Below are 25,635 nucleotides of genomic sequence, written 5' to 3'. Positions count from 1 at the left end.
CACACTCTTCCCTCTCTGCAGTCTCCTCCCACCCCCGTAGAGAACAATGCAGAGGGAAGCAGAGGGTGATGGTTCCCGACAGAGCTTCAAGACGTCCCCACGGAAGCCAGCTCACAGCTCCCACGCTCCTGTGGGCATGCCTCCCATCGATCACCAGGTTCTCTGTGCTGCCGTCTGCCCCGCTCAGAAAGCCAGTCCTAACTTGGCACGGGCCTCACCGTGAAGACAACCTCATCCCTTCTGAAGCCTGCTTGCCCCTGACTCGGAGCCCTTGAAGGCAGGAATCCTGTCTTTTCATCCAGCAGTTCCAGCACATTCAATCTACACAACATCGCAAGTTCTCCCACAAGGCAAACGGCAGACACGTCCTCCCTCTCTTCCACAAATTCCACTCGTGTGACCTGAGCCCTCACGCAGCTTCTCCGTCGGGGCAGGCCTGATTTCCTCCCTCTGGACAGCGCCTAGAGCCATCGTCTCTGGACAATGTTTATACAGACGGAGGGCGGAAGAAAGGGGCCTCCTGAGACTAAAGTGCACAAACTTAAAGGGAACTGTGACAATCCCACAGCCTGGGGGGCGAGTGTAGAGACTGGTCAGGACCCACCCCCGACAACGCACACGACCCACAGGCAGAAGCACCTTCATTTGTTTTACGCAGAAAGACAAAGCACAAAATCTGCCCCGGCGATAGCGCTGGTCCACGCACAGAGAATAGGAGGCACCAACCCCTCTGCCTGCAGGGCGGTGCCGGAGGAAGACGGAGGCTGGCAGAGACCTGGCTTCTTGTCCTGTGGCCACCACTGCCTGATGGAAGAGTCTGAAGTCAGAAACATTGAAATTCCCCTCCTGCTGCCGCTGGCCCTGCAGAGAGAAAGCCTTGCTCTAACACGCAGTATTGCAGGTCTTTCTGAGTACAAACTCAGGCTGGAGAGAAAGACGAACTATCCCAGGCCTCTGACGGTCAAGGGCAAATCTGTTTTTCACATCACTATCTTCCCCAGTACAAACACGCTAAGTCAACAGAAAGAATCGGAAAGAACAGACACAGGAAAGGCGAAAGGATAAGATTTCATATTATCATCGACGGCACTCAAGTGAAAATATCCTCAGATCGTGAGCCTTCTCATGAGCCTGTGGAGCTCTCTCAAACACCCACATTTCCTTCTTCCTTTTCTCCAGCAAATCCCTCCTGGATTCCATTCCCTGCTGCCCAGTGCCCCAAACCGAAAAAGTTAGGATTTGCCAGAAGCAGGCGCAGTCAAGCCCCCAAATACCAAACCACGGAGAGTGGGCGACCTGTGGGGTGGCCCCTGGCCCTGGGTGAGAGCCTAGGCTTGGCTCCGTGCCTGCAGGCTTCAGAGAAGGCTGGAGGCCAATGTGTCATCGGACTGTCATACCAGCCATACTGCGAGTACTGGGATGTTTACAGTTAATCCAAGGACGGGGCCGGACCAGAAGGATTAGGCTCTGATAGATTAGCATGGGAAGAAAGTGACAGGTGGAAACTGATGTTCTGGAGACAGATTTGTTTGGGGGGGTGGGGGAGAAACAGACGCAGGCACTCAGCACCAAGCCATTCACAGCCACCTGGCAGCTTCGGTGCCACCACAGCTGTGTGGCTGCAGAAGAGGCCCCCAGCAGCCCAGCACCCACCTGAAAAAATATCATCAATGTCTTACTTTTTCTGGAGCGGGAGAAAAACCTGATGCCCCCGGGCGAGGTAGCAGGGTTGGAGTTGGGGGAAGACTCTTTGGAGGAGGAGCGGAAGATCCCGCTGAAGCTCATGCGTCGTGGGGAGCGCGGTGGGGACTCCTGGTAGGAGAACGGGAAGACAGTTTTGGGAGAGCCGGGGCTGGTCTTGGGCCTCACGGGTGCAGACACAGGGCTGGAGGCCCGGGGCTGGGGGCCCCTGGAGAAGAAGCCTTTGGAGGGGCTTCCTGGGCCGAAGGGGCTGTCCACCTGCAGAAAGATAGATGAATGGATGCAGTCACTCCACGCTCTGGACACGCTGTCTCCTGCCTTGTCTGGGACTCTCATCATTGTCCCCTCTCACCACACGGCCCCCACATAGAACCCTCCCCGAGAAACAGCCCGAAGCTCTTCCACAGATGTGGCCGCTGAATGATCTGCAGGTAGCACCTACCCCCAAGGACAGCCCCTCATAAGCTGGCAGCACCACATCCTGCAGGTCCACTGACCACCCTGTCCCACTCCTTAGAAGGGGCTTCCAAGAGGCAGAGGGGAAGAAGGAAAGCAGAGCTCAAAATAAGTGTCTCCCTCCTCTAACCTACTAGGGCTGCCTGCCTTCACCGCTCAAGATCTCACGTCCATCCAAGGATGGCAGTTCTCTTCCCTGCCTGTGAGGTCCCCGTGTTCCAGAACAGAGAGGGCCTGGAACTCCATCCTGAGACCTCAGCCCTAGGAGATGATGAAGTTTTCACCTCCAAGCTGCTTCAGCATTTGAGTAACTGAGGTTGCCAACAGAAGTTAGGAGAAAAGTTAACAAAGCTGGCTGGAGGCGGTGGATCACACCTGCAATCCCAGCACGGTGGGAGGCTCAGGTGGGAGGATCGCTTGAGGTCAGGAGTTCAAGACCACCCTGGTCAACATGGTGAAACATCATCTCTACTAAAAATACAAGAAAAATTAGCTGGGCATGGTGGCAGGCACCTGTAATCCTAGCTACCTGGGAGGCTGAGGCAGGAGAATTGCTTGAATCCAGGAGGCAGAGGTTGCAATGAACCGAGATCGCATGATTGCACTCCAGCCTGGGTGACAGAGCGAGACTCCATTTCAAAAAAAAAAAAAAAAAAAAAGTTAACAAAGCCAAAAACTTCTGAGGCTCACTTTACAATGATTTAAAATTCTAGTTATGGTTTAAAAAATTATCAGACGCCATAACTTTAAGCCAAGGCGCACAGCTCATTGTAGGCTTTGAGAAATATCCCATGTGCCCGCAGTCGTGTTCCTGCTGGGTGGGTGGAGGAGCTTGTGCCACCTCTGGGTGCCTGGGTCTGGCCCAGCTCTGCTGCCTGCTGAGTCATCCTGGGCATGTTACCTGGCCTCACTGAGCCTCAACTTCCTCATCTGTAAAATGGAGACGGCCGTGCCCTCACCTGAGGGCTGCTTAAAGGTCAGATGAAGCCACATGGGGTTGGGAAGCGCACGGTGCATGCTAAACAGCTCTCGCCCTACCACTCGGGAAACCTGCAACACAGGCCGAAAGGACCTCAGAGATGGCCCAGTTCAGAAGCAAGGGCGAGTAACTCGTCCGCAGGGCTCGCGGGGAGCGAGGACCAGGGCAGACGCGGGAAATGCCGCGCGGGCAATGCGCTGTGCTGAGAAGGGAGCCCGGGGCACCCCACAGGCAGCCTCGGTGCCACTCGGGGTGTCTCTGTCCCACTTCGGGGTGCGCTGCCCGGACCAACGCCTGGATACGTTCTTCCGCCACTAGAGGGCGGCCCAAGCCCCGATCCCGCGGCCGGGAGGACGGGATGCCCTGAGAGTGCCACCTTCCGCGGCGTGAACTGCGCCGCGCAGCCGCCCCCGCGGCCTCCCAGCCGAAGAGCAGGCGCCGCCACGTGGAGGTGCAGGGTCCAGCCTGGCGCGGACACTTTCGTGAGTGGGCCTGGCAGGAAGAAGAGTGTGGTGCCATAGGACCCTGTAACTCAAGCTCTCCTTGCTATAAAGAAGTGTGTTTTTCTTTTTCGTGTAGTTTGTTGTTTGTTTTTGAGACAGCGTCTCCCTCTGTCACTCAGGCTGCAGGGCAGTGAGGCAATCTCAGCTCACTGCAACCTCCACCTCCTGGGCTCAAGCAATCCTCCTGCCTCAGCCTCCTGAGTAGCTGGGATTACAGGGGTCATCACCATGCCCAGCTGACTCTTTTTGACCATTTAATATGAAAAGCATTTAGATTCTCTGTTTATATAATATCCCATTTAGCCACTACTCCACCCACCTATGGGAATCAGAACAAATCCTGAGAATAAATTTACAAATGAGAGATTCTTCAGGCGGGGAGAGGTAGCTCACGCCTGTAATCCCAACACTTTGGGAAGCCAAGGCGGGTGGATCACCTGAGCTCAGAAGTGCAAGACTAGCCAGGACAACGTGGCAAAATCCTGTCTCTACAAAAATCACAAAAATTAGCCGGGGTGGTGGCCTATGGTCTCGGCTACTCAGGAGGCTAAGGTGGGAGGATCACTCGAGCCCAGGAGGCGGAGGTGGAGGTTGCGGTGAACAAGATGGCAGTCAGCCTGGGCAACACAGTGAGACCCTGTCTCAAAAAAAAAAAAAAAAAAAAAAGTTCTTTTTCAAGTGGTGGGTGTGGGATGGGGGCTGAGAGAAGGACCAGGTGGCCCTAACACAAGGTGACATAACAAGTTGGTCCTGGGTGAGGTCCGAGTTTGGTCACAGCTCAGTTTCCCATAACATGGACAGCAACATGGTTCTCTAAGCTTCGTTCCCAGGGCCGTGACAATGATGACAGCAGCCTGGAGGGTGTGAACCAGAAGAGGAGCCGAGGCCACGTGGGAGGACTGGAGGGAGGGTGGGATTTCGGAGCTGCTGGAAAGGCAGGCTCAGGCCTGTGTGCGGACCTGCTCTGTGCACCGCACCGAGGGCTCACCAGGGAACTGGGCAGAGGGCTGAGCCAAGGCGGACGTCCAGTCCTACAGGGGAAGGGACTCACAGCAGAGCGGGCGCCACGGGAGAGCTTGCAGAGTGCCCGCAAGGCCAAAGTGCCATCAGCACCATGCAGGTAGGGAAAGGGCCCAGAGCTGAAACCTGCCCCTCACAGATCCTGACCCAGAGAAGGCCCTGACAGCCAGCTGGGCTTCAGAGAGGCGATGGATGGGGTCAGGGAAGCGTCCGGTGCCTGGAGACTGAGGAGACGGGGTGGGAAGCACAGAGAGAGAGGGCCGTTTGTTTGGACCACCAGGAGGGTGGGGGTCATGGGGGAAGTTGAGCCATGAGCCCCTGGAGAACCAGTTACCAAGGGCCCTGAATGCCAGTTTGAACCATATTTGATGGGCAAGGGGGACCCCAGGATTCTCCTGAATGGGGTTCCACTCTGTATTCTGAGCTCCAGGCCAGTGGAGTCGGGCGCTCAGTGCTCAGGCCTGAAGAGGGAGCCCAGGGCGGCAGCCCTGCCACACCTGTCCCCAGAAAATGACCAAGCATGGTGGCTGTGGGGCCCTGCTCAACCCCTCCCACCAGGAGCCCCGGGGGCCAGATCATACTCCCAGATGGTGGGAAAGCCAGGCGGAGGGACAGGCCTGCTGGGGAGGCACCGCTGAAGATCCCAGGGGCAGGGCCTCAGCTCTCGCTCTCGCTCTCGGGCAAGCTGTAGCCAAATGATATGTTGCTGAATGTGGCCGGATGATTCCCGGGTATGGACGAGACTCCCAAGAGTGCGCCTGGCTCCGCAGAGCTAATGAAGAGCGGGCACTCAGGCGTCTGCTGAGCAGAGCTCTGCCTATGGGGCCATTTGTCATGCAGCTGCCGGAGAGCAAGCTGGGGCCAAGCTACAGCCTGTGTGTCTCTTCTGCAGTCTCAGATCCTACATGCAAGGTTTTCACTGGAAAGCAGGGATTTGCGGAGTCAAACAGGAAGAAGATGACCCAGCGCCCATGGGGCCCATCCCACAGCCTTGCACGGGGGCTGGGGCTTGGTGGCCCCTTCCTGCCACTCCACTCTCTGCTGGCCCGGAAGCTCAAGGCCATTCTCCAACAGTCTTTGCTGGCTGGGCCAGAAGAACTGTTAATAAGGTTGCTTGTTCGGGGGAGGGCAGGGAAGGCAAGGCACGGGCACCAATGAAGCCCCACAGGCCTAAACCAATTTGATTCAGTTGTGTGTAATTCAAGTGCTTAGAGAGGTGGTTTGCTTTTTCCAGCATCGGAACTCTTGCCTTCATCCCAGGCTGGCCGGTGTCTGGAACCTGTGCCCAGACCCTGCATGCAGCGCCCAGATTGCTAGCTCTGACTGCTGTCACCTCCCAGAGGAGTCTGTGGGTGGCAGGATGCCAGGGAGCACAACCCCCGCCAGGCCTCTGCCCACCCTCGCTTCCTGGCTGCAGGAGAAACCCGCAAGCAGCCTGGACCTCTGCGCCCCACCACGGCCACCTCGACCCTCACCTGATGCTGCGGATCCCTCTCCACAGCCCCCCCCCACCCTGCACTTTCTTGGCCACCTCACTCTACACAGTCAACAACCTCCTTGAGACATTAGTTTCCTAATGGGAGGGAAATTCACCAGTGGGGGAGGGAGAGCGAGGAGCTGAGGAGAGGAGAGGAAAAGTGGAAGGGGACAAAAAGGCGTGTGGAGAGGGGGCAACATGAGGTGGAAGGAGAGAGCCCGAGGCTGGGGGTAGGCGCTGGTGGACAGCAGGGCAAAGTCCTGCCAGTCGAGCTCAGCCCGAAGACCACAGATGGTCTGCAGTGCCCAATACCTTCAACTGGGCTTAGCTCATCACTCATCTTCCTCCACTGCCTCTGCCCACGTTAGCGGGGTCTAGTGGGACACAGTCAGAGCCACACGAGAAAGAAAAGGAACAATGCACACGAGGCTCCCAGGTTGGACAGCCCAGCCGGCATGCCAAGCTTGGCCACGCAAGGTGAGCTGTCCTGGGGTGGGCTTGGCTACCGCCAGGCGTACACATGAGCACAAAGGTGGAGGTGGCCTCAGGCTCTGCCTGCCTCTGTGGCACCTCAAGTGAGCTGTGAGAAACTCCTGAAAAGGAGGTCTTACCTTTCGAGAGGAATGCTTTTCAGAAGTCTCTAGGTCCCCATCCAGGAGCGGCATGGCGAAGGAGCTCAGGTCCTGGTGTGGACAGAGAGCATGCGATCAGTGACAGTGGCCCAGGGACTGCACACAGCTCTAAGTGGGTGTCACCTCCCCCTTCCCGAGTTCTCATCCTCCAAATCCACCATGAAAAAGAGACGCAGATGTGTTAGCCACACCCACCCCCCAAAGCCCCTGACCACCCTACACATTCGCTTCCGGAACGTGCAATGAAACTTCCAGTAGCAGCCACGACCTCCCATCACCCCAGGGAAGGAGGAAAGAAGAAATGGCTGGGGACTGAAAGGGACAGAAGGCAGGCAGAAGGGATGGAGGGAGAAGAGCCCCATCTCAGGCTGCTCTAGGGAGCCGGCGATGAACAGGATTTTATCCCCCAGCACGAAACATGGTTCCAGGGGCCTGTGTCTGCCTGGGAAGATCATGGGGCAGGGATTGGGGGGGTGGCACTGGGATGGCGGCCGAGGCAAACTATCAGCAGACTCTAATGACATCGTGGCCAAAACAGAGTCTAAAACAGATTGGGGAAAACTAGCTCATCACGTGTTCACTGCATCTGAAACAGCCCCGCCCCCCCTCCCCTTGAGCCCACCACGTGCTCACTGCGTCTGAAACAGCCCCGCCCCCTCCTCCCCTTGAGCCCACCACGTGCTCAATGCGTCTGAAACAGCCCCGCCCCTCCCTCCCCTTGAGCCCACCACGTGCTCACTGTGTCTGAAACAGCCCCGCCCCTCTCTCCCCTTGAATCTTGCCTGGTGAAGACCTTCCACACCAGACAGAAACCCACCCAGCCGTACTCAAATCGAGCAGAGCTGCATCCTTAAACCTTTCTTTTTAAAGCTTTTAGTCGTGATAAAATACATATAAAATTTGCCGTCTCAACCGCAAATCTGCCGCAAATTTAAGTGTGCGGTTCAGTGGCATGAGACACCTCCACATTGCTGTGCAGCCGCCACCACCGTCATCTCTAGAACCTTCCGTCCTCCCATACCAAACCACTGTCCCCGTCAAACACTAGCTCCCCCCAACAAAGGCTTGGCGACCACCCTTGTACTTCCTGTCTCTTTGAATGTGACCACTCTAGGGACCTCACGTAAGTAGAATCACACAGTATTTGTCCTTTGGTGACTGCCTTACTCCACTCAGCACAATGTCTTCCAGGTTCCTCCATGTGGTAGTGGGTGCCGCAGCACCCTTCCTTTTGAAGGCTGAATGATATTCCATTGTATGAGTAGACCACATTCTGCTTGTGCACTCATCAGCTGAGGGACATTTGGGTTGCTTCTACCTTGGCTACTGTGAATAATGCTGCTGTAACTATGAGTGCTGTGGTTTGAATTGTGTCTCCCTTCCCACCAAAAAAATCCATATGTTGGAATCTATACCACCGGGGACCTCAGAATGCCGCTGTATTTGAAGACAGGGTCTTTAAAGAAGCAATTAATTTAAAATGAGGTCATTAAGGTGGGCCCTAGTCCAATATGACTGGTGTCCTTGTAGGAAGAGGTTAGGTTACAGGCATCTACAAGAGGAAGACCACACATGGAGATGCAGGGAGAAGACAGCCACCAAGCCAGAGAGGGGGCCCCTGAAGAACCACCCTGCCAACACTTTGATCTTAGACTTCCAGCCTCCAGAATCATATTTCTGCTGTTTAAGCCGCCCCACCTAATCTGTAGTGCTTTGCTGTGGCAGCCTAGCAAACCAATATAACAGGTGTACGAATCCCTCTTCAGGACCCTGCTTTCAGTTCTTTTCTGCTTATGCCCCGAAGTGGAACTGCTGGACATCAGGTCATCCTGTTGTCAATTCTTTGAGGAGCCACTCAACTGTTCTCTGCAGCAGCCACCCCATGTTCCTCTCCACCCTCAGCACACGAGGGTTTCCATTTCCCCACATCCTCCCAACGCTTGTTATCTTCTGTTTTTGTTTTATATGACAGCCATCTTAAGTGGTTGTGAGCTGGCATCTCATTGTGGTTTTGATTTGCATTTCTCAGATAGTTAGTGATGTGGGGCATGTTTTCATGTGCTTATTGGCCATTTGTATATCATCTTTGGAGAAGTGTCTATTCAGGCCATTTGTCTATCTTAATAGATAAGTTAAGATAGAAATTTGTCTCTTCTCCTTTGCCCATTTTTTAATTGATTGTGCCTGACTTGTAAGAATTCTTTATATATTCTGGTTATTAACCCCTTATCAGATACATGACTTGCAAATATTTTCCACCATTCTGTGGGTTGCCTTTTTTCCCTGCTGATTGTGTCTTCTGATGTACAAAAGTCTTTGATTTATCTAAGTTTCCTTTTGTTGTCTGTGCTTTTGGTTCTGTATTCAAGAAATCATTGCCAAATTCAATGTCACGACGCTTTCCCCTATGTTTTCTTCTATGAGTTTTCTATTTTATGGTTTTAGCTCTTATATTTAGGTCTTTGATCTATGTTAATTTTTGTATATGGTATAAACATAAGGGTCCAACTTCATTCTCTTACATGTGGATATCCAGTTTTCCCAGCGCTACTTGTTGAAAAGATGGTCCTTTCCCCATTGAATAGTCTTGGCATGACTATGGAAAGTCATTTGACTGCATCTCTGAGGGTTTATTTCTGGACTTTCCATTTTATGCCATTGGTCTAGATGTCTATTTTTTATGACAGTATCATACTGTTTTGATTATTGTGGCCTTATAGTAAGTTTAAAATCGGGAAATGTGAGACCTCCAACTTTGTTCTTTTTTTTTTTCAAGATTTTCCTATGTAAGGTCCCTTAAGTTTCCACATGAATTTTAGGATAGACTAATTATTCTATTTTTGGAAAAAATGCCATTGGGATTTTGATAGGGATTGCACTGAATCTGTAGACACTTTGGGTGGTCTTGACCTCTTAACAAGATTGCCTCCCAATCCATGAACATAGGATTTTCTTTTCATTCATTTGTGTCTTCTTTCATTTCCTTGTGTATTTTTCTGTGCACTTAACCTTTTTTTTTTTAACCCATTCCCTTCTCTCTGCACCTTTGCCCTGTGGGTCCAGGCCTCCACCCCCTCTCACCAAGTTCCCTCTTGGGCCACCTGATTATTGTCCAAATCATTCACCCTTCCTGTTTGGATCTATGCTCCAAGTCTCTGCTTAAGGAGCAACCCCTGCAAGTGTGAGCCTCATCACATCAGCTCCCCTGCTAAGGCCCCAGCCACTCTACCATCACCTTGGCAATGGCTTCCAGGCCTGGCTGACTGAGACACACCAGAGATCACCTGGGGAGCATGGGGAGCGTGCGCTGGCCTATGGTACAGCCAGGGCATTGGAAATTCCACCACAGCCCAGATGGAGAGCCACTTGCCTCCCATGGAGGAGTCTCAGGATCAGCCAAGATCAGGAGCTCCCAGCTGGGCCTGCAGGCTGCAACCCAGGCCCACAGATTAGCTGGCCTCTGCAGCCTTATTTCTGATGTTCTCTGTTCCTGTCTCCTTTCAGCAACAGCCTAGGCAGGTGGTTTGTATTTTCCGAACACAGCTGTGCATCCATGGACATCCCACCTGGAACACTATCTTAACTCCTCAGATACTTTAGTTCATGGCTACCATCCACCCCTCCTGTGAACTGCTCCCACTTCGCTTCAGCCACTCAGGGACAGTTCCAGTGTCCTGTCCACAGCCCCTAGCAGGGAGCCCTGCCCATAGCAATGCAGGAATCACCTGGTGCCATTCAGCAAACACCCCAAGCCCTTTCCTTCCTCTGAGCTTGTCTCTTGCTCTTCCTGTCCCCGCCCCCAAATCCTGGTTCACAAAGTAAACTCCTACGTATCCTGCAAAGCCCAATTCAAATACACTCTCTGGCTGAGAGCCACCCTCGGGCAGAATTAACTATCTCTTATTAATTATTCTAGACTGTGTCCCACAGTACTTTAGACATATGTTTATTACAGGACTCATGACACTGTATTATACTCATCTATCAGTTTCTTTCTCTAACTAGACTTTGTATCCATCACTGGCAAGAGGAAAGCTACCCACCTCTCAATTCTTGGCCTCGCACTATACCTAGCAGGCAGTAGGTTCCAGATGTGTTTGAATTAACTCCCCGACCAAGGACCCTCTTGTGCCTGCAGCAAGCATGGGGGCCGCAGAGTCTGTGCCTCGGACCAGTGATCGGGCCACACGTGGCTGCAGTTCACTGGGACGTGACGAGGGACCAGGGTGGGTCTCTTATCACCCATTTTAATGAGCACATTCCTCCCTGGTTTCAAATTCTCATTACCCTCTAACATTCATTCACAACAGCAGTTTCCACATGCAGAAGCTTTATCACAAATCCTTACTTGCTCCTCATGCAACCCTAAGCAGCATCCTGCTCTAACAACTGAGGCCGGGAGCTTTAAAGAGACTCATGTCAAGACGGTGTAAAAGAGCTGAGGGCTGGGTGCAGGGCTTGCTGCCAGCTCAGGTTGCCCGCGGGCCCCAGGCAACTGCCCAGAGTGGCGGAGGCAGGTCCCACGCAGGTGTCTGGACCGGAGTCAGTATGAGAGCATCGCGTCAAGCCCAACATTGCGGTCTGCCGCGTGGCTGCCGGACTCAGGTGTGTGTGCCTGCTGGTCATGAAGTCTAGCAGGGAAGTCCCCTGACACAGATGGCAGGCCTTGCTGGAAGGCTCCCCTACCCCCAACCCCACCTTCCAGCAAGTCCCAGTGTTCTAATCTTGGCTCCCATCTCCAGGGCTCACCAGGAAATGTGACTCACCTTGGGGCCCGGTGTGGGAAAATCTAACTGCAGCTTGGCAACTAGACTCTTGGCTTGTAGAATACTTAGTACCTGGCATCACAGGTGACATACCAGAAGGCTCAGGTACCTGGATTTGCCGCATTCACATGATTTCTAATTTAACACTCCTGGTTCTAGTCCCTCACTTCCTCTTCCTGTCCGCTGGCCAGTCAGGCCCTCACGGGACTGGGAGGACATTTAGGGGGTAACGCTGAGCACCAAGCGATGCTGAAGTCCCGATTTCTGCCAAGGGACAGCTTTAGCACTCTGATTTTTATCCGCTGCACAAAATGTCAGTCAGACCTTGACCACATGTGTTGGAGCCAGAAAAGTGAATTTTCAGGGTTTGGACTGATAGTCACCTGTCAGGAAAGCATCAGGACCAAAGAGAAAAGCCTCAAGTTTGAGAGAATTCCTGAGATGTATGCTGACTTTAAAAGCACCTCATTTATCCACCTCCCTGCTGTAGAAATCCAGGCAAAAGCCAAAAGTCTATCACAAAAAAGTGAAGTGTTAACAACAGAGCCATTGTTAATCTGACATCAGTATGTCCTTCTGAAACCTCCCGACTGTGGCCTCATTTGGTCCTCACAGCAGCCCGTACAAGTAGGAAAGACAAGTGGTATCATCCCCGTCTATAGATGAAGATACTGAGGGTCAGAGAGCTTGAGTCATTTGTCCAATGCCGGAGAATCAGACAGTAGCAAGCATGGCCTGTAACCAGGTGCACCTGCTCCCAGCTCAGAACGCTTTCTATGAAACTCTGTCACCTCCTTGGAGCGGCTCAGTTCCAGTGACAGAAAAACAACTTGGTACCAGAGGCTATAGAGAGCTTTTCTGCGTAAATATCCTTGGCACAGTGCAACCTCAGGGGAGGGAAGGAATGATACATGAGGATTTGCACAGTCCCACGATTCATTCCCCAGGCAGCTTACCATGCTAACTTTCTCCTGGAGTTCTTCACTAAAAGTAACTCATGCTGGTGTTGCAAGGAACAGAAAAGTCTAAAAGCTCCCGCCACCAAATGCAGTCCCTCACGTTGCACTGTCCTCATTGTGGGGTCATGGACTCCTCCGGCCCCCGGCCCCCTACTTATCCCGATATTTCCCCGTAAGATACACAGATTTTCTAATGTTTGTAATCAACTAATTTCTGCATTCTTGAAGGATGGGGGCGGTTTCACTCACAGCTCAGCCCTGACAACAGGTGCTAAGTGTGTACCGATCAGATGCTGCTCTGACCTTCCAGCGTTTCTGAGGTTTTGTCTTACAGAACTCCCTTGTTGATGCAGCTGGGATACCCCAGAAAGAAGACAGAGAAGAGTGCACGTACAGGACAAACAGAAAGGCAGTGGCAGGGGCCCACGACGGCCCCCACCTCAGGACATACTCGAGGTCTTAAATATCGGGGTCATGACAAACATTCCTGTTTGATTCCGACCGAGGAAGGAACACATCGGGGATGATCTGCATTCTCCACTCCTGCTGAGCGGACCCCAGCACAGACAGCACATCTGCACGGCCGGGCCATGTGTTCCCTGAGTCCAGGGCCCCTCCCTGGCATATACGAGCCCCCCTGCGTCCCTCAGGCCCTGGAGAACACAGCCTGCAGCAGGGAGGGAGCTGGGGCTGAGCCAGAGCCCAGCTCTGTAATCTGTGATCTGGGGATCTTGGGCATGTCTGGACTTCAGCTTTGCATCTGTCAAATGAGAGCGTTGAACGAGAGAATCTCTGAAGATGCCTTTTAGCTCACACGTTCTCTGTTCTTACCTACTGAACCGGACGGCAGGTGAGATCAGGAACGTTGTGAAGGAACGCCATTAGATTCAGAGTGACATGCGTGTTTTCATCTCCTGTCTTCATCATAGAAATTGTTCCCTCCTACCCTCAAACCACCAAAGACTCTCCACTGCCCTCAGAGCTGCAGGGCTTTTGGTGGGGTCTCCGTGGCCAGGGCCGCACCGTGGGGGAAGGAAAGAGCTTGGACCTAGCAGCATTTCTGCCTTTCCATCTTAACGTGCATCTTGATCCTCTTCTGAGGTTCTAACCCTTAGGGCTTCTCAACTGACTGTTCAGCTCCCTCAATCCCAAGGGCCGGGGCCGTCAGATGGAGGGCCGAGCAGGTTCTATCAGCTGCTCAGTGAGCCCGTGAAAGCTGCCCATGGCATCCCCAGCTATCGGCCCGAAGCCCGCGGTTCCCACCTGGACCATGTCCTGCCCGCCTCGCCTGCCCTCAGTCACTGCCCGGGGAGTGGCCCACAGGCTCTGAGCATGGCTGAGTGGTGGCTGTGGCTTGGAGCTCGCCCCAAGTGGTGACGGCCTTGGCAGGCCCCTCTGCTGAGAGGCACAGGGAGGTGTCTCCGGACAGGCCGGCCTTGCGCAATCCCTGAAACCACCAAACGGGCAATTCTTGGTACTGATGGGCGGCAGGAGGTGACCAGAGCCAGGTCAATTGGAGCCTTTGAAAAACATTCATGTTATATAACTACTCTCAGAAAAATAAGGAACAAATACCAAGTCACTGGAACCAGGCAGCAGGGGAGGGCCAGTGGCCAGACCCGGGAAGGCCTGAACGCCACCTTCAGAGAGGTCCCAGGGTCACTTACTTTCCACAGAGGACACCGCAGCTTCTTGCTGCAGCCTGAGGGACTTCCTGACGTAAAAAGAAAAATCCAACTCTTCTTCACTCCTGCGGCTATGCTTCCTCCCCGGCTCCCCCACCTGGTGGTCCTGGTTCCCACAGCCGGCTGGGGGTCTCCCTCCCTGCTCGCCGAGGCTGAGGACCCTGGCCTGGCAGCCTGAGCCCCACTGGCTTTGAGGAAGTCCCCGGCTCCACTGTATTCCCAGTTCCTCGTCTGGCCCGAGGCCACCTGGGGCTTCCCTAGCTCCCTATCAGCACCAGACATGAAACTCCTTTTGCTCAAAACCAAGTAGCAGCAGAATCCTGGCTTGGGGTACCCAGGAGGCCGCGATCCTCCTGCAGCTCTGCAGTCACGTCTTCTGTGGAGCAGAAGTCTCCAGGAGCCTCCACATCCCGTCTGTAAAATGAGCCGTCATGCCTTCTTATCACAGGCTGGTGGGAAACCAGAACGAGGATGCCAGCAAAGGCCCCATGCCGCTGGGGATGGTGAGGGATGCTGGCCGAGGGCACACTGGGGCCTGACGACAGTGGCCGGGGGAAAGGACAAGGGCATCATCACCAGGGCAGCCAGGAACCTCATGTAGCTCCCCGAGGAAGCTAGGGCAGCTGCTCATACTCAACCAAGGCCTGAGATTGGGTTGCAGAGGCTTCTGCAAAGACACTGGCTTCCCTGCTTATAGTTAGAAAGCTGTCTTTATCCCTTTCCCAAGCTGAAAGACAAGATGATTCATCACTTGTGTTCTAAAGAGGAACAGCGCGGCTGCTCCCAGAGGCTCTGGCTCTCTCCCTGTGCAAAGGGCAGCCGAGCCTTTCTTTGCCCCCCACCCTATCAGGCAGCCTTTGCTTGACCAGAGCTCCAGGGAAGCTTGGAGGGACCCCACTGGCCTCCTCATGTTGCGGCTGAGGACGCTGTGCAGGGGCGAACGGTGCCTCTTCGGAGCACCTGGAGATGGCTGTCCTGCCCATCCTGACCCCAGGGGCTTGTGCTGTGGGATTCCTGAGAGCCCCTTCCTAGTTAGGGCCCCAGAGCGGCCTCTTACAGGGAGCTGCTTCCAGGCCAGGGTGAGTCCAGCCTGTGGTAACTGGGAGGGAGCTGGGGGCAGGGACACCTCCTTGAGGGGCAGGTTGGGTGGAAGCTACAGGATCTGGGTCACCTCACAGTTCATGAGGAAGGGCATGCAGGTGCGGGGGTGCGCTGGCATGGCGCACGCAGCTGTCTCCTCCAGGACCAGCAGGCGGCCTCCCAGCCCCCTTCGGAGGGTGTGGCCTGGGCTGCAGGTTGCCGCCTCCATCTGGAGCAGCTGTGGTCTTCACAGGTGGCACCCCAGGTCCCAGTCCGGGGACAGGGGAGGGGATGTGATGGGACAGGGAGCGCTGAGCTCCAGTGACCACCTCCCATCGTGGAGTCGGTAATGATTCATTTTCTGTGGCAGGCTGGCCAGGCCATAGCACCCGCTGATTCAGTTAAACACCAGCCAGGCGGTTGCCATGGGAGTATCTGCCGATGTGGTTAATATCTACAATCAGTGATTTAAGTGAAACAGATCACGCTCAGTGATGTGGGTGGGCCACCCCCAGTCCCCAGCAGGCCTGAGGGGGAAACAGAGGGTTCCGGAAGGAGAAATTCTGCTTTGTGACTGCAGCATCAACTGCCTGGGCTTCCAGTCCATCTGCCCAGTGGATTTGGGACCTTCCAGTTCCGACCAATGCAGGAGCCAATCCCTTCTAACAAATCTCTCATAAACATATTACACGATAATATGTACATGTTAACCATGTTATCTACATTATGTAATTGATATGTTATGTGATTATATCTCCTTAATAGACATACTTTTCTTAATATATGTACATGCATATTCTTAATATATACAGGCAGTTTAATATATATTATTTTCTTAATCTATGTAAATTAAGAAAAATAGATCTATATGCTTAGACCTCTCCTCTTGGTCCTCTTTCTCTGGACACCCTGCCTCGCACAGAGCCCTGGGCCTCATCACCCAGCTGATGGGGACAGACACAGGGAGCGTCCAGGGTAAAAGCAGCCCGCTGTTTGGAAGCGCTCGGCCTTTTCTGCACAGATGGATGGGGTCCACTCCATCATCAGGTGGGCTCTCTGGGCACACTATGGAGCCTTCACTTTGCCCAGGGCCCAGTGAGACACCCAAAGGCCCCAGCTGGACGAGGGGACAAATGTGTGAAGGACCGTCATCCCGGCAGTGCTTGGAGAACAGCAGGAAACGGCCAGACGCCCTCCTTTGGCTGTCAGGGAAGAATGTCCACAGGACGTGAAGGGCAGCCACAGGTTCAGGAAAGCACTGCCATCACCTTCCGGCCTCAACTCTGAGCCTTGGCAGGAGAGCGGGACAATCCTCTAGCTTTGCAAGCTGGGTCACAGTTATGCAAGTGTCTGTCACAGCATCTGGTCACCCTGTCCTGTCACTGAGGGTCCGTCTCCTGCCATACCCCGTCGGGTCTCAGCCAGGACCTCGTCTCATTCACCCGGCTCGCCGGCTCCTCCCAGGGCTGGATTCCACCAGTCTGTCCTTCCCCTTTGCAGAGCTGACTCTGGGGGAGGGGTCATAAGCTGAAGCATGAGTGACTGAGGACAGCCCGGGAGAGGGGGAAGCAACAGCAAGACCTCGGGATACGGGAATGACGTCCTCATGCGCTACCTCCAGCCCTGCAAGGAGGGACAGCCCTTCCTTTCTAGAGCCGTCTTCAGCTCCCACGTTATGATTCTACCAAGACAGGTGTGAAAAGGCCAGGGGGTTCTGGGGACGTTTTATTTACTCACAAATAAAATGCCAGACCGCCAACGAATCCCGGCGCTGTGCCCTCGGTGAGCGTTAATGACTCAAGGGAAAGCCCCTGAGGCCTTACACCTGCCAGGCCAGCTGCATCTGGCCCAGACTTTAGAGGAAAAACCAGCCTTGAGGTGAGAAGGGGAGGTGGCCCTGGCCTGGCCTCTGCCGCTCAGGCCCCAATGGCCCTGGGTCAGGTCCACGGCTTCTCCACCATCAGCTTCCTGCCACCCCCACCGCTGCCGGGTGCTCCCCGCGGGGTACACATCCAGTGGTTTTCGTTATCACTTGAAGACAAACTGCAGGAGTGCCACCATGAACTCCAATACAATTGTACACCCAGGGGACATTTTTGTAAGGTCACAGAGTTGCTGGCTGGCTCTGAGACATGCCCTCCTCTACATAGGAGGACATTGTGCAAGAGAGGACACCACCGAACAAGGACTCAGAGACCTCATTTCTGTTCCCAAACAGCTACCCAAGTGTGGCTTTGGGGTCTGGCCCAGAGCTGAGGCTTCAATGGTGTTCACCTCAGTGCTTTCGGAATCTCAACTGTCCCTATTTACAGAGCCACACAGCGAAAGATTCTTCCCGAACGCTTTCTACCGGCATCCAAGGATTCCTTCCACTCCGTCTTGTTTCACCCACCCGCTCCGTGCCAGGCACGTTATAGATCAAAAGGTCCAGGGAGTTCCGAGGAAGCAGGAAATACCATGGGCTTGAACAGAAAGCCAGGCGTCCCACGCCGAGCTTGGTGAATAGAGGAGCTTTCACACGTTCACCCTCGCCTCCATCCCGGAGTGAGCCAGCCACTCCCAGGGCATTTGGGCGTCACTCTTCAGACTGACAGTCCCATAATCAGTGGATTATGAAATCTATTTAGTGCATTGCACAACCACCGAACACTGAAACAGAATAAAGAATGCATCGCATTGTTGCGTGAAGCCTGTGTCTCAATGATTCACACACACATAGAATAAAACGTACTTTTTGTTTGTTTTTTCCTCAAGACAGAGTCTTGCTCTGTCCCCCAGGCTGGAGTGCAGTGGCACGATCTCGGCTCACTGTAACTTCCGCCTCCCAGGTTCAAGTGATTCTCCTGCCTCAGCCTCCCAAGTAGCTGGGACTACAGGTGCGCATCACCACGCCCAGCTAATTTTTGTATTTTTAGTAGAGATGGGGTTTCACCATGTTGGCGACGCTGGTCTCAAACTCCTAACCTTGTGATCTGCCCGTCTTGTCCTCCCAAAGTGCTGGGATTACAGGCATGGGCCACTGTACCCGGCCTGAATAAAATATACTTCCTATTGGGTGGTGGGTGAAAATGTCTGAACAACTCTGCATTAGATGAGCTTTGAAATCGTGCAGGTAGATTTCAGAGAACAGAGACGAGCTGACCTGTCCCCAAGGTGTCAACCAGAAGTGCAGAGCAATGTGTACCATCTGTCCTCCTCTCTGGGCTGACACCCTCTGACCCTGCTCCATACTTTGTACCCAGAAATACGCATGGAGTTAAGAACATAGAACATCACATCTCTTTACTACCTCAAGGATGCGGTAATTCCCTGTCTCCTCACCACTCACCCCCCCATCTGCTCCTCCCCTGGCCCTCTGACCTGCAGGGCAGCTTGGCCGTGTCCCCAGGCCACCTCCAGACCCAGAACAGCAGCTACACCCTTGGGGACAACCCCCCCCATCCCACCCCCTGCTGAGCGGTTCCCGTCAGCTTCTGTTCCCAACCAGCCCAGGCCTACTGCGGACACCCTCGTCTCCAGCGCCTAAACCCAGGGACCCGGGCAGTCACAGCGTGTTAGGATGGGAATGGTCTCAGACACTCTCCAAGGCCCTTGTGTCTCAGGTGGGGTAACAGATGTCCAGAGATTCACACAAGTTGCTCAGAGCCACAAGGTAGAGCCGCAACCCCCCCAGAACCAAATCCTGGTCTTGCAACTTCTAAGCAAGGTCTCTTTCAATCACATCATGCTCTTCTAGCTGCTTCTGGCTTTCTAGCTTGTGTCTCCACTACATTAGCCAATAACGGGAACTCTTACAGGACTGTGACGGGCTGGCCGTCCCTCGCACAGGCCTGGCTCTACTGGGCACACAGCAAATGTCATCATTCTGCAAGGCTATGCTCTGACCTGGGTTCTGTGGATACCTTTGCATCTCGTCTCCAGGACAAAGCCTGTGCTCCAAATCCCTTTCCGGCGGCATTCACTGTGCACAAATCTGTTACTTCCCCAGAGCCCTTCAGCCTGCGATCCCAGCACGCAGGTGGAAGCTGCTCCAGGAATGTCCCAGGAGCCACAGAACCTGTCCCGTCCTCCAGACTGACAGGCGCGGACGCTCTGCACCACGGGGCTCCCAGTGCCACTGGCAGCATCTAGCCAGCAGCAGATGCGTGGAGACCAGCCAGGCCGGGAGAAGGTGTCTGCCACTCCCCCTTCCAGGCCAGACCTCCAGGGCCACACTGGCCACACTGCAGGCAGCTCCCAGGTAGGACCGGAAGGCGCCTGGGAGGTAAGCCACTCCACAGAACCTCACGCTGGCCAGAATCCCTCAGGAAATGTCTCACAACACTCAAAACAGCCATGTTGCCAGCTCTTTTAAAAATTTACTTTTTGGTCTTTTTATAAGTTTAAATCTTATTTAGAAAGCTACACGGAGCCTCTGCGCTCTGTGAGGCAGGCCTGGATGTAGATTTCTGCCTAACCAGCTGCGTCATTTGAAAGTCGCCTCCCGTCTCTGGGGGTCAGTTTCCTCAACGGAGACAGGTGTCTAGACTCGACCCCTCCAGCTCCTCCAAGCCCTTCCTAACCCAAATTATGTTCCAGCCCATCCCTCCTTCCAGCACCACAACTACACTGCTCCTTCTCACACCAGGTGGACCCCAGGGCCGCGCCGGTCACTGCCACCTACCTGTGTTCAGGCCCCAGGACAGCCGCAGCAAAATGCTGAAGGAAGTGATGGCAGTCAGGCTTGGGCGGGGAGGGAGGGACGGGCGGGTGGCACATGGGATTTCTAGGGTGCTGGAACCGCTCTGCATGACAGTGTCATAGTGGACACACAACACACATATGACATCACACATTTGTCAAAACCACAGAATGTACAACACCAAGAGTGAGCCCTAATGTCGGCTGTGGACTTCGGTTAACGGTCAGGTATCAATAGAGATGCCATGGTAACATATGTGCCACACTCAGGCAAGGCAACATCAACAGGGGAACCGGGATGGGCTGCAGGACCGGGGAGGGGCAGATGGACACCCTCTGTACTGTCTGCTCGGTTGTTCTGTAAACATAAAACTGCTCAAAAGTCAAATCTACTATATATTTTCAAAAAGCAATAGCAGCCAATGGCCAGAGATGGCCTCAATTCCATCTGCCAACCAAATGCCCATCACACCAGACCTGGACCACCCACCCTGCTCCTCGAAGATGCTGGAGGTCATTGGTTCACCAGGGAACAGGGGTGGGAGAGGTCAATTCTTCCAGTGTCCATGGCTCCAGTTCCTTCCAGAACACAGAGGAGCAGGTGCCCGCCATGCTCCCAGGCCCAGGGTCAGGAGGTTGATGGGATCCGTCTGAGGCTCAGCACTCAGACCAAGAAGATGAATGAGACCAGAGGCACTTGGAGATTAAACATCTTGCTGGGGCTTGGCAGCAAGGAAGTGGGGGGAAGGGTCTGGGAACCCAGGTCCCCATCTCTCAGTCCCAGGCCCTCAGCCCCCAGGGTGGGGCAATGAGGACCAAGAGCAGAGGGCTCCGGACGGAGCCCAGGGACCAGCTGCAGGCACCAGGCGGCCTGAGAATGTCTGGGGCTGGGGGACACCTCACAGGGCTCCCCGGGCTGCTGGTTCATCGGGGAGACCACGCAGTGCAGGAAAATTTGAGTTTCTTGGTCGGGGACCCAAGGCTGCAAATCGTGGCACCAGTGAACCTAAGCAAGGGAATCTGCTAGGTTTTCTTATTTTTAGTGTTTTGCTGCTAACAAACCCATTCTGTTCCAGAGGGGCTTGTTATATAAGGAGGAGAGGAGAAGAAAACTGCTGAGATGTGAGGCCAAAGTCACCAGGGGAGGAGAAACTTCCAGACCAGCCGCTGTTCTGGCGGGGAGTCAGGTACAAAAAACACAGGGGGCTGTTTGCGGCTTTGTTTTTTCAAAACAGAAAAAGCAGCAAGCCTGCCTCTCACGTCCTAGGAATGGGGTGAAAAGTCGTCATCTCTGAGGACAGAGTTCGGGCCCCTCCCTGGGCAGGGCCTGGTCACTGAGGTGTCCCCGACTCATGTCGTCGTGTGCAGGATGGAGTCCCCGTACAGCCTGGCCGCTCTGCCGGGCTGGTGGCTGCTGAGAGCGGGGAAGAAGCTCCGCCCTGAGTGTGGCCTCAGCGTGTGCCATCTACACCCTCCCAGAAGGCTTTGGGATCTTTCTTTCTCATGGAGAAAGCGCAGAAGATTCTGGGTCAGGTCCCGTGGGACATTCCTAGAGCCAGAGGACTGTCCCCTTTGGGTAGTTTGTCCCTGGCATTGCTGGTGCTTCTGGTTTCACTCTTGGTTCTCGCCGGTGGATCCTGGAAGCCCCGTGGATCACGAACCTCTGCCCTGTGCACTTACGAGGTCCAGGGACGCCCCTCCATCCCCCACTTGTGCAACACAAGGCTGCCACGTCCCAGGTCTTCGTGCCCAAACTGAGTGGACTCTGACCTTCCAGGATGGCCAAGGGTGCCAACATTTCCCAAAGATCTGTTTTCAAACGAATCTGGGAGACAGTCTTCGGAGAGGTCCATGAAGAAGACAGGGGAACTCCACAGGTGGAGGGAAAACCGAAGCTTCATAGGGGGTGCTCCCCCGGCCCACCTGGTCCCCGCTTAGTCTGCACTGCCCTGTTTTCGTGGCTTAAAGGGTAGAACCAAAATACTACAGTAGGCGAGTTCTCCCTAGGCTATCTGCGTGCCCAGCTTAGGGAAAAGAATGAACATTCAACAGGGACCTGCTGGCTGAAACCTTCTGTGGCTGCTTCCTACCTGCAGAAGGTGCCCAATTCCTTGCCTGGCATTCAGCGCACCCCAGGACATCACCCTCTCCTTTCTCCCACACCGCTCTTCTGCGCTGGCCCCCCAACCTGCACGCTGTCCCGTGACACCCTCTACTCCCCTTTAATCACCTCACACCAGCTTCCCTCAAACTGGGGGCTCGGGATTCCCACAAGGTTAAGGTTATCATAGACAAGCAATCTTTTTTTTTTTTTTTTTTTTTNTTTTTTGAGACAGGGTCTTGCTCTGTTGCCCAGGCTGGAGTGTAATGGCACAATCTCAGCTCACTGCAACCTTCACCTCCTGGGTTCAAGTGATTCTCCTGCCTCAGCCTCCAGAGTAGCTGGAATTACAAAAGTGCACCAGCATACCCGGCTAATTTTTGTATTTTTAGTAGAGATGGGGTTTCACCATGTTGGTCAGGCTGGTCTCGAACTCAAGGGATCTGCCTGCCTCGGCTTCTCAAAGTGCCAGGATTATGGACGCGAGCCACTGTGCCTGGCTAAGATAAGCGATTTTAAAGGTGGCCAGGCACAGCTGGGGAGCCAGAAGTCCTTGACACTGATGATTTGTGATTAAAAACACTTTAGGAATTTAAGGCGATATTTATCACATTGGAGTTCAAGCACAGCCATCAGTAAGTTTTCTCCCTTCAAATGGGGCCTTCTTTGTCACAAAATTTGAGCAGCAGTGGCTCACACCATTTCTTCCTACCTCTAGCCCTCTGACCCTTTTTCTCTCACCCATTTATATCCTACTCATTCTTCAAAAACTAGCTGATTCCCACAGATTTACACCAACATTTCTGAGCAGTCCAGTTGAAAGTAATCTTATTCCGCTGCATTTTAATGCCTGAGAATTTAAGATGACTCAGGTGTTACCCATTTGCTATTACATATAAATTGTGTCTCTGTGTAGATTGTGAGGACTCTGACGGCAACGGCTATGTTATCCAACTTTTGTTTTTTAATCAGAAGTAAATTCGTAGGATTCGAAAGTCAAAAACATAACAATCTAGAATGGAAGAGTCCCTCCCCAACCCTTGGCCTAAGCATGCCAGGTCCCCAGAGGAACCACTTTCAGTTGTGTAGACAGCTAGGGTTGCTTTAGGCAAGTGCAGGTACAAAGGATATTCCCTGCCTCTTCCCTGTTTTGCTCCATGCCTTGCTGCCTCGCATATCTGGGAGATCTTTCAATATCAGCACGTAGGGATTTGGGGGTATCCATGGCATATTCTTTTGTAGGAGAGAGTCTATTTCCCCCACTGCCTCACCAACAGGTCGTTTTGTCCAACTTCTGGACTTCTGCTGGACTGGTGAGAAGTGGCATCTGTGTAACCCAAATTGACATTTGTTTTCTTTAGTCTGGGGTGTTCCAGCACAGCACAGAGTAGGCACTTGAGGCAGCATCGTGTGGAACCCCATTTCTCCAACTATGAGCAGGACATTGGTCACGAAATCCACGCAGGACAAACAGGTTTTGTTGCAGCTGCTGTTCATAGAACAAACCAGAGCTCCAGGAGTTTTCTGGCTGTGTGTATCCAACCAGGTCATGCTGTGAAGTTCCTCCCCGTGGCTCATTGTCAAAGTTTGAAAGCCGCTGGGGAAGCAGCTCAAGGCATGGCTGGCACATGGCTCATGGGGTAGGTGGCCCTCAGGACAGCCACTAGGAATGCAGTCCTCCCGGCATGCATGTGCTGACTCCTACTCTGAGGGTGAGTCTGTTCTTCCATCCTTGAGTTTGGGCAGCTGTGCTCAACAGAAATGCAGCAGAAACCATACCACCTGACTTCCGGGTTAGGTGAGAAGGAACCTTGCAGTTCCTCCTAGATCTCTTGTAATATCTGGCCCAGGTGAAACCAACTGCCACGTTAAGAATCTGCGCCAAGACCACCATGTTATGAGGAAGCTCAAGCCAGCCACGTGGAGAGGCTGCATGGTTGGAGAAAGATCTGCACCACCAGCCCAGGGGCCCGATGTGAGAGTGAAGGAGCCTCTGGATGCGCCGGACTCAGCCACCATCTGACTCTCCAAATAAGGGGAACCCCCAGTGAGAACTCAGCTGAGCCAGACAACCCCTAAATCCATGAAAGATGATTGCAAATCATATTTTTAAGTTTTAGGGTAGTTTGTCATGTAGCCATAGGTGATCTTGAGACTATGGAACCCTGGGAAAGTCACTTCATTTCTCTGTTTTTTAATCTAAAACATGGGAATCATGGGAGTTCCTATGGGAAAATAAGTTAACATTTACAAGTATAGAAACACACAATGCATACGAGTTAACAAAGACAAGGCTGTGATGCATGGTACTCCTTTGGAAACATGAGTTATCACTTTCAAATATTTAACTGAGCTTAGGGGCAATATGCTATGATTCCTGAGCCCGGGACATCGTAGATTCTTCCTTCTCAGAGCTTTGATGAGAGGAAAGAGGCAGATTCAACTTTACCTTCAGGTTCGCCAAGATCCTTCCCCAACGTGCATGTGAAAGGGAGTTCAGGTAGGCAGAATGAAGGGACACATCGAATCCTTGGTGACAAAGTTTGGGATAGACCAGGCACAGCGGCTCATGCCTGTAATCCCAGCACTTTGGGAGGCCAAGGCAGGCTGATCACTTGAGGTCAGGAGTTCTAGACCAGCCTGGCCGACGCTGTCTCTACTCAAAATTCAAAAATTAGCCAGGCATGGTGATGCATGCCTGTAGTCCCAGCTACTCGGGAGGCTGAAGCGGGAGAATCGCTCAAACCCAGGAGGTGGAGGTTGCAGTGAGCCAATATTGCACCACCGCACTCCAGCCTGACGGTACAGCGGGACTCTGTCTTAACAACTACAACAACAAAAAACTGCTTGGGACAGAGAAAAATCCCTATAAACTGAGAAAGTCTTTTGCAGTGCTCTTGAGAGAGCTCCTAAATTGCTCAAGGGCTAACTTCCCCATTTATTATTGAAAGAAGAAAAAGGCAGAGGGCAGTGACAAAGGCTGGCGATTTCTGGTCTAGGGTGAGAGAGAACAAAATGTAAGAATGGAGGCTCTTGCAGTGCTCACAGGCACTCGAGGAGTGAAAGGAAATTGCACGTTTCACCCGTGACTGCACAGGCAAATGAGAACAGCCCGTCTCTGCTTTCAGCTGGAATTTTATCAACTTTGGTCACGCTGATTATCTCATGTTGATCAGGGAGGCTGGTACCAGGGTGACTAAATGAAGAAATTACTAATTAACAAATGCTTGGGTGGACAATCTTTCGAAACTTAGGATCAATGAGAGGAAACAGGAGTCTTGGGAGGATTTTTAAAATATGCCAGAGCCGGCTGGGTACGGCGCTCACACTGGTAATCCCAGCACTTTGAGGCTGAGGTGGGCAGATTGCCTGAGCTCAGGAGTTCGAGACCAGCCTGAGCAACATGGCGTAATCCCGTCTCTACTAAAAATGCAAAAAGTTAGCCAGGCATGGTGGTGTGTGCCTGTAGTCTCAGCTACTCAGGAGGCTGAGGCATGAGAATCACTTGAATCCGGGAGATGGAGGTTGCAGTGAGCCGAGATTGCACCACTTCACTCCAACCTGGGCAACAGAGTGAGACTCTGTCTCAAAAAAAA

At 53.3% G+C, this 25,635-nt stretch overlaps 1 protein-coding gene across 5 annotated transcripts in view; it reads right to left on the bottom strand.

Moving 5' to 3' along the window:
* The window catches only part of PRKAG2 (protein kinase AMP-activated non-catalytic subunit gamma 2), a 330,166-nt gene that overhangs the window by 233,213 nt on the left and 71,318 nt on the right, over window positions 1–25,635 (bottom strand). For all 5 annotated transcript variants that reach the window (XM_037735550.1, XM_017520093.2, XM_017520087.2 and 2 more), the window contains exons 2-3: window positions 6,748–6,819; window positions 1,680–1,959 (exon numbers count right to left, since the gene is read on the bottom strand). In XM_037735550.1, coding sequence (XP_037591478.1) covers window positions 1,680–1,959; window positions 6,748–6,819 — 352 coding nt within the window. The remainder of the gene's footprint in view (window positions 1–1,679; window positions 1,960–6,747; window positions 6,820–25,635) is intronic.

Source organism: Cebus imitator, unplaced genomic scaffold, assembly GCF_001604975.1.
Source record: "Cebus imitator isolate Cc_AM_T3 unplaced genomic scaffold, Cebus_imitator-1.0 Scaffold20, whole genome shotgun sequence".
NCBI classification, from domain to species: Eukaryota; Metazoa; Chordata; class Mammalia; order Primates; family Cebidae; genus Cebus; species Cebus imitator.
This window is presented reverse-complemented; position numbering and strand designations above follow the sequence as displayed.